Source organism: Procambarus clarkii, unplaced genomic scaffold, assembly GCF_040958095.1.
Source record: "Procambarus clarkii isolate CNS0578487 unplaced genomic scaffold, FALCON_Pclarkii_2.0 HiC_scaffold_258, whole genome shotgun sequence".
NCBI classification, from domain to species: Eukaryota; Metazoa; Arthropoda; class Malacostraca; order Decapoda; family Cambaridae; genus Procambarus; species Procambarus clarkii.
In genome coordinates this window covers 103,210-111,561 of record NW_027189291.1, presented here as the reverse complement: position 1 = coordinate 111,561, position 8,352 = coordinate 103,210, and the positions used below count along the sequence as shown (strand labels likewise).

General features: G+C 48.4%; 1 protein-coding gene across 1 annotated transcript; it reads right to left on the bottom strand.

The window, feature by feature from the left end:
- Positions 1–3,627: 3,627 nt before the first annotated feature.
- LOC138361208 (uncharacterized) lies at positions 3,628–4,209 on the bottom strand. The gene has a single exon (XM_069320626.1). It carries the CDS (start codon positions 4,207–4,209, stop codon positions 3,628–3,630), a length of 582 nt encoding a protein of 193 aa, XP_069176727.1.
- Between the last annotated feature and the right edge of the window lie 4,143 nt (positions 4,210–8,352).

Genomic DNA, 8,352 nt, shown 5'->3' with positions numbered 1-8,352 from the left:
CTGTAGTGTTTGGGTCAGTGTGAGGTTCCCAGGTTATGGAGTGAGAACAGCAGTGGCAGAGTTGAAGGTGAGAGGAAAATAACCAGAGGCAAGAAGGGGGGTGAATAAGTTAGTGACAGCAGCAATGATAGAAGCAGGGAATTGTCGGAGGGTGTGTCCAATGTCAGACGCACCAGGGGCGCTGTGACGAGTGCCCATGAGAGCTGTCTTGACACCAGCTGGAGTCAGCGGAGTCTGTAGTTCAGTGTGAGAGTTGAGGTTGTCAAGGTGGATGAGGTCGTCAGGTGTGGTTTCACGTCTGGTTTGGTGTACCCAGTCTTCAACTACTTCAGTGTTGGGAAGGGCAGTTGGTTCAGGAGGAAGGGGATGAAAAATACGTTCCCAATGGTGTTTGAAAATGTTAAGTACTTCGTCAGGTTCGGCGATTTTGTTATTTTGTAGAAGGTATTTAAATGGTGTATGAACTGATCCTTGTAAGCGTTTGATTTGAAATTTCCAGAATTCCAGAATTCCTGTTGTGTCAGTGTTCTGTGTTGTTCTGATTGTTCAATGTGTTTTGTGTGGTCTTACTCTAGGCTGTTGAGGATGTGGTTTTTTAGTGTTGTGAGGTCCCAGAGTACTTGTCCCTAGCGATGTGTTGTGTAGGACTCGAGAGTGATAAGAAGCTAGGAGGCGTTTAGTGAGAACGGAAGGGTTGACAAGTGAAGTGTGGTTTGAGTGTTGTGTTAGGAATGGTGATGTTTGCTGCATGTATGATGGTGTCTTGTATGTTGCGTGCTTGTGTGTCACTGTCAGTGTGATGTTTGTCATTGTATTCATAAGTGAGATTAGTATCATCAATGTGTTGTTTGAACATGTCCAAGTTTGCCCTGAAGCATGAGAAATGATGGGTGGTGGGGATTGTCGTGTCATGAACCCCCAGAGCCTCCCTGGCGGCGTAGTGCCTTACACAAATTACCAAGAGCCTCCTGGCCTACAACAGTTACGTCTAGATGGTAAGGAAAAGTCCAACAAAAGTTACCAGTTGACTGGGGCCAAATTATAAGCATGACACCATAATATATTCATACAAATTCACCCAGAACAAAACTCCCAATAGCACTTATGAGGTACCCAGCTGTCACTAGGCTCCAGCACCTGGTAACTGTGGTACACTAGTTCCTTGCTGACCATAAGGTCTTAACAAGGTGCGGGGGTGACAGTCCAGCACCTGGTAACTGTGGTACACTAGTTCCTTGCTGGCCATAAGGTCTTAACAAGGTGCGGGGGTGACAGTCCAGCACCTGGTAACTGTGGTACACTAGTTCCTTGCTGGCCATAAGGTCTTAACAAGGTGCGGGGGTGACAGATAGCACTGATGGGGTGGAGGGGGGGGGGTGGTCAAGTCTCAATAAGGACATCAAAAATCTCAGTCATGTCTTCTCCTGCCCACATTCCTAAGTCGTCTAGGAACGGGCAAGGTGCCCCCCCCCCTCCCCCCAGCAGAGTCAACAACAGCTTGACACACAAAAGTCACCAACCACAGTTCCAAAAAAGATGCCACTGTGAAATCCACTGGTCCTCCTGACCCATCACCTTGGTAATGCATCACTGGCATCATCGGCTTAACATAAATGTTGATACAAAGTTCTCAAACACAACACCATGTACAAAACAAGCCAGAGCTCAGACCACGTGAGTGTTCCACCTTCCAACACTGGCCAGTGATGTGGCCTCGGCGAGCCGGGGGTGGGTGGGGGGCGGCAAACATCAGTGCCAACTTCTCCACCTTCCAACACTGGCCAGTGATGTGGCCTCGGCGAGCCGGGGGGGGGGGGGGGCGGCAAACATCAGTGCCAACTTCTCCACCTTCCAACACTGGCCAGTGATGTGGCCTCGGCGAGCCGGGGGTGGGTGGGGGGCGGCAAACATCAGTGCCAACTTCTCGAGTCTTCTCGGGGCGGCTGAAGCAATACGACGGCATCTCAGGGGCGGGCTGAAGCAATACGACGGCTTCTCAGGGGCGGGCTGAAGCAATACGACGGCCTCTCAGGGGCGGGCTGAAGCAATACGACGGCTTCTCAGGGGCGGGCTGAAGCAATACGACGGCTTCTCAGGGGCGGGCTGAAGCAATACGACGGCTTCTCAGGGCGGGCTGAAGCAATACGACGGCTTCTCAGGGGCGGGCTGAAGCAATACGACATCTTCTCAGGGCGGGCTGAAGCAATACGACGGCTTCTCAGGGGCGGGCTGAAGCAATACGACGGCTTCTCAGGGGCGGCTGAAGCAATACGACGGCTTCTCAGGGGCGGGCTGAAGCAATACGACGGCTTCTCAGGGGCGGGCTGAAGCAATACGACGGCTTCTCAGGGGCGGGCTGAAGCAATACGACGGCTTCTTAGGGGCGGGCTGAAGCAATACGACGGCTTCTCAGGGGCGGGCTGAAGCAATACGACGGCTTCTCAGGGGCGGGCTGAAGCAATACTACGGCTTCTCAGGGGCGGGCTGAAGCAATACTACGGCTTCTCAGGGGCGGGCTGAAGCAATACGACGGCTTCTCAGGGGCGGGCTGAAGCAATACTACGGCTTCTCAGGGGCGGGCTGAAGCAATACTACTGCTTCTCAGGGGCGGGCTGAAGCAATACGACGGCTTCTCAGGGGCGGCTGAAGCAATACTACGGCTTCTCAGGGGCGGGCTGAAGCAATACGACGGCTTCTCAGGGGCGGGCTGAAGCAATACGACGGCTTCTCAGGGGCGGGCTGAAGCAATACTACGGCTTCTCAGGGGCGGGCTGAAGCAATACGACGGCTTCTCAGGGGCGAAGATGGGCGAGGGTCAATGGTAGCTGGCCAATACGAGGTGCTGGATGACCAATGTCCAGGAGGCGTCACTAACAGGTGTGTCTTCGCTGCGGTGCGGTTCTTCTCTGCTCTCTTCTGTCGCCTCAGGGCATGCGCGTGGATGATGCGCAGATGCACGGCGTCGGACTGCCGTCCACCAATCAGGAGCGGCTAACATAAGAAATATTCCCTGGCGGGCATTTTGAATGTGGTTCCCTCCGCACTCGCCCCGTCCCTATAAAACAAGGCGTGTATTAGAAACTTAATTTAACTTAAAATGTTCTTTATGAACGGACCCTCCACCGGCTTCACATTGAGGGCTGGAATAGTATGTATAATAACAGAAGAGAATGTCTGGTTTATCTAAAAAAAAAAAATACTGTGACTGGTTTATTATTTATATATTTATGATCTACCTTTGACATAGTATTGATCCTTGGTTCTTTTTAACACTACACCAAGGTGATATTTAATTTATTCTTATAACTATAAAATTATATATAATACCCGTATGCAATTACTTCCTTGCATCCCCTCACTTATATATGGGTTAACCGATTATAAAGCCCTAGAGTAGGCAAGCAGGGGGTTGAAGACAGGGGCGAGGATGCAGAAATCTTGAGCGAGGAACTGGAGACGAGGTGAAGAGGGGAGATGAAAGATCGGTGGCCCAACCACCGTGGGTAAGACTTGCAGCTGATGCTGCGGTGTGGTGGTAGAGTGGAGTGCTCATGGGTGCTCGCTGATGTGTCTTGTAGGAGGCAGGGCTTCTCGTCGCGGTGTTCTTTACAGCTTTGCGTTGGTGTTCTACTGATTCCTTGATGTACTCGGGCGCAGATCGTCGGTGTTTGTCTTCTTCCCCGGCCTCCTGGCCTGTTTGTTGGTCTTGCTTCGTGTTGATACGGTGAGGCTATCGTTGGAGGTAGCTTCCAGCCGGAAATCTTCTGTTGTGTTGGGCTGCTTCAGTGGAGGAGGTGGTGTTCCCACCGAGACGTCCTCATCTGATGAGTCAGCTGAGTCAGGAGTAGATGCAGTGAATCTTGGAGGTTGAGTTCTTGCCTGTTGAGGCTTAATGGGAGTTGCAGCTGATTTTGGACGTTGAGAGGGTTCGCATACGAGAGATGGAACTGTATCAGTAGTCGATAGCGGAGGCGTCGGCGTCTGGGTGGCTTGTGATGAAGTTGCTGGAGGAGCAGGCTTTGCTGTTGATAGTAGATCCGTGAGCACGGCGGCGTTCACGGTGATGTCAGGGACCAAGACTGTATCTTGAGAACTTGAAGTGGTGTTGGTGAAGACTTCTTCTGGAACTATGAAAGCTGGAAGACCATTTGCTTTGTATAGAATATTTAATATTCTTACGTATTCCTGGGGGTTATTGCAAGCTATCATGCTGGCCGCCGATGTTAATAGTTGAACTGTGCTGTTCAGTGGTTGGTCGGTGTGGGCCGGGGATGATGGCTGGCTCGACGAATCGCAGGTTGGCGTTTGGGAACTGGCTCCCCATTGGCTGGTAGTAGCAGTGGGACGTCCTCCCGGAAGCTCCGGGAAAATGGCGGCTTGGGCGTTGAAACCTGAAGTAGAGGTGGTCGGTGATTGGCTTGTTGCTTCAGAGGTACTGGCTCCGGTTGAAGATGTGGATTTCTCCATGTTTTTAATGACGTCTTGTCTATGAGGACAACGTATGGAGATTGCCGGATGGTCGCCTGTGCACAGCAAGCAGCATAGTGTTTCACACTTGCAGATGGAGTAATGGTGGTCAGCTGAGCAGAGGCTACACTGCTGAATACGCTGGGTACATCTGCTGGTGGAGTGGGTGTACTCGTAGCACCGGAGGCACTGGTTGACCATGTGGAAACGTTCCATCTTCACACGGAATGACGGAATGTGAATACCAAAGCTGTAAACACCATTTCTGGTAGCCATAGTAGCCGCAGTACTGTCTCGAAGGTCAGCTTCAGGGAGCGATTTCTGTTGAAGAAGTGAGCTTCGTGAAGCCCTAGGTCCGGGTTTGATGCCTTGAAGTCGCGCATGAACGCTCTTTCATCAGCTTCATCTTGTTCCACGATCCATTGGCCGAGGTGATGAATAACGACAGAGTGTTCAGCCAGGTACTGGCGTGGGAAGTTGAGACGAAGGTGTTGGTTGGAGAAATTGGCGCTGAAAAACAGAAGTTTGTCGACTTCCTCCTCACTATAAAAGAAGAAGAGGATGTCCGTGCCTTCCTGTTTGATGTCGTTGGGTGTCACTCCTGCAATGTCTTTAAAGAGCTTCAGGTGAGATGTTTTGGAGAATGGTTGCTTGTTGAGGGGCGTACCCTTGATCTTGTAGGGCATGATGAGCTTCCTGGTGGCCGATGGGTCTCTCTCAAAGACTACACGTCACTGGAGATGGCCTCCCGTCTCTACCCGGCATAAAACACCAAGTTAGGAGTGGGGTCTGACCAGCTAGAGAGACGCAAGTCTGCTGCCAATTATTTACCCACCCGACAGTGCTGGGTGCGAGAGAGAAGAGCCGGAGCAACGAGAACACGTCCGGCCGTGACGGTTGCTAGTTGCTGAGTCTGTGATCTGTGATCATATATGGGTACTTATGATTATTTTATCTCTGGGTTAAATTAGATTCTTTAAATTTTCATTCTTTAAATTTCCTATATTTACAATTAGTTATTTATATTCATTCTTTGTACATTCAGACTACACTATACTTTTTTTATTATTGTTTTATCTACACAAGATTGAACAGCCTATGACCGTTCTCGGTAGTGATCTTGGCCAAGAGCTCTATGTTTAGAGTGGGCAGGACAGGCTGTAGATCCCACATGATGTAGTTGCTGATTAAACTGTCAGATGAGTAAGTAACGCTCGCGGTGCAGCAAGCTGTACTTGATGAAATGCAGAGATGATCGCGGTGAAAATCATAGCTGAAGTGAGGTTGTTGGGAGCGTCCCATGACAGGTGGCAGCGGTCCACACCATGCAGCAGTAGCAGTAGAGGTCCAGTGAGAGTCCATGTTGTAGTCCATCGTGGCTAGGTATCGTCGTCCACACCATGCAGCAGTAGCAGTAGAAGTCCAGTGAGAGTCCATGTTGTAGTCCATCGTGGCTAGGTATCGTCGTCCACACCATGCAGCAGTAGCAGTAGAGGTCCAGTGAGAGTCCATGTTGTAGTCCATCGTGGCTAGGTATCGTCGTCCACACCATGCAGCAGTAGCAGTAGAGGTCCAGTGAGAGTCCATGTTGTAGTCCATCGTGGCTAGGTATCGTCGTCCACACCAAGCAGCAGTAGCAGTAGAGGTCCAGTGAGAGTCCATGTTGTAGTCCATCGTGGCTAGGTATCGTCGTCCACACCATGCAGCAGTAGCAGTAGAGGTCCAGTGAGAGTCCATGTTGTAGTCCATCGTGGCTAGGTATCGTCGTCCACACCATGCAGCAGTAGCAGTAGAGGTCCAGTGAGAGTCCATGTTGTAGTCCATCGTGGCTAGGTATCGTCGTCCACACCATGCAGCAGTAGCAGTAGAGGTCCAGTGAGAGTCCATGTTGTAGTCCATCGTGGCTAGGTATCGTCGTCCACACCATGCAGCAGTAGCAGTAGAGGTCCATTGATTTTCTTTTTATTAACACATTAGGTACATCTGCATTAGTGTTGCTACCCTAGACTATATGAAGTGGAGTACAGTGTGTCAAAAAAGCTAACTAGGTGATGCTAAAAAATCCCCATCATACAGGATGGTTAGTCATACAGAGGCATGTGATAAGCGGTCTGCACTGGCAGACTCCGGATGCATTTTGAGGATATCAACAACACAAGATTGAATAAGGTAGCAGTGGTAATACAAGTCCCCATCTCGCAGATTGGTTAGTCATACAGAGCCATGTGTTTAATAGCCTGCACTGGCAAATTTTGGGTATACTGTGAGGATATCTTCAAGAATACGAGAGTGAATAAAGTAATTGCAAAGCTCCAGGTACCTCATGCCAACTGGTCTGAAAGGTATAATAACTGGGCATTCAGTGATGTAGTGCGGGAGATCATGCCGTAGTTCCTGCTCACAGAGTTTGCATCTGGAGTGCCCAGGATTGGGAGACCCGTCACCTGCAGCCACCTGCCACAGGTAACGGTAACCCAACCTAATCCTTGCAACCACTGTGTCGCACTGTCTAGTGGACGTTTTGTGCTGCCCATAGATGTAGGTTTCAGATCTGAACAAATCATAGCTTTTTATACTAGTACTTTCAGGTCGTTGGGAGTCAGTAAGTTCTTTCCTATCAGATCTGAATGTTTGGACCAATACAGTTTTGACAGCAGAGATGGGGATACCTAGATCTAATTCAACTTCAAACTTGTTACACGCTAATTTGGCTGCAATGTCTGTTTCATTATGATGGGTTATATTTAGGTCCATTGAGAGTCAATGTTGTAGTCCATCGTGGCTGGGTATCGTCGAAACTCTGGGGTCACCAATGTAACGTACGGTTATGTTACGTTGTTGGATAGATTAGATACTCATTGTTTAGTGAGTTTTCATATTTATTTAGTAGTCTTGATAACAGTAGTCGGTTGGTGGCGTTGTCGTAAACGTTGAGACGGAGCTTGGAGCAGAGCAGAGAGCTGAGTGAGGCCGGAGTCGCGGAGCTCTATGTGGGAGAGCGTGGCAGCTCGAGTGGGAATTGAGTGTCTGAACTTGGGTAGCGAGAGCGTTGTAGCTGGATGTGGTCGTAGTCTGCTGTCTGGTCTGTTTCAAAGATGTAGCGTCTTGGGGTCGATTAGGACTGTACACGCCGAGTGCTACATTGTTGACTGTGGAAATTGTACTGTCCGCTATTCCGATGATGATGATGATGAAGATTAAGCCACCCAAGAGGTGGCACGGGCATGAATAGCCCGTAAGTGGTACAATTTTTGTTTCCTCAGTTTTCTCAGAAACCCAAATTTCTTTTTGAAATTTGGAAAAATATATAAATTCAGCAAAACGTGGCCTATTAGGCAAACCGGGCCTTGCATAGTAGGCCAAGTACAACGTTCTGGCTGCTAGGTACAACATTATATATATATATATATATATATATATATATATATATATATATATATATATATATATATATATATATATATATATATATATATATATATATATATGTCGTACCTAGTAGCCAGAACTCACTTCTCAGCCTACTATGCAAGGCCCGATTTGCCTAATAAGCCAAGTTTTCATGAATTAATTGTTTTTCGACTACCTAACCTACCTAACCTAACCTAACTTTTTCTGCTACCTAACCTAACCTAACCTATAAAGATAGGTTAGGTTAGGTTGGGTTGGTTAGGTTCGGTCATATATCTACGTTAATTTTAACTCCAATAAAAAAAAATTGACCTCATACAAAATGAAATGGGTAGCTTTATCATTTCATAAGAAAAGAAATTGAGAAAATATAATAATTCAAGAAAACTTGGCTTATTAGGCAAATCGGGACTTGCATAGTAGGCTGAGAAGTGCGTTCTGGCTACTAGGTACGACATATATATATATATATAT

Coding starts and splice junctions, on each gene's coding strand:
- LOC138361208 (XM_069320626.1), bottom strand. CDS start 4,209: ATGATAGCTTGCAATAACCCCCAGGAATACGTAAGAATATTAAATATT.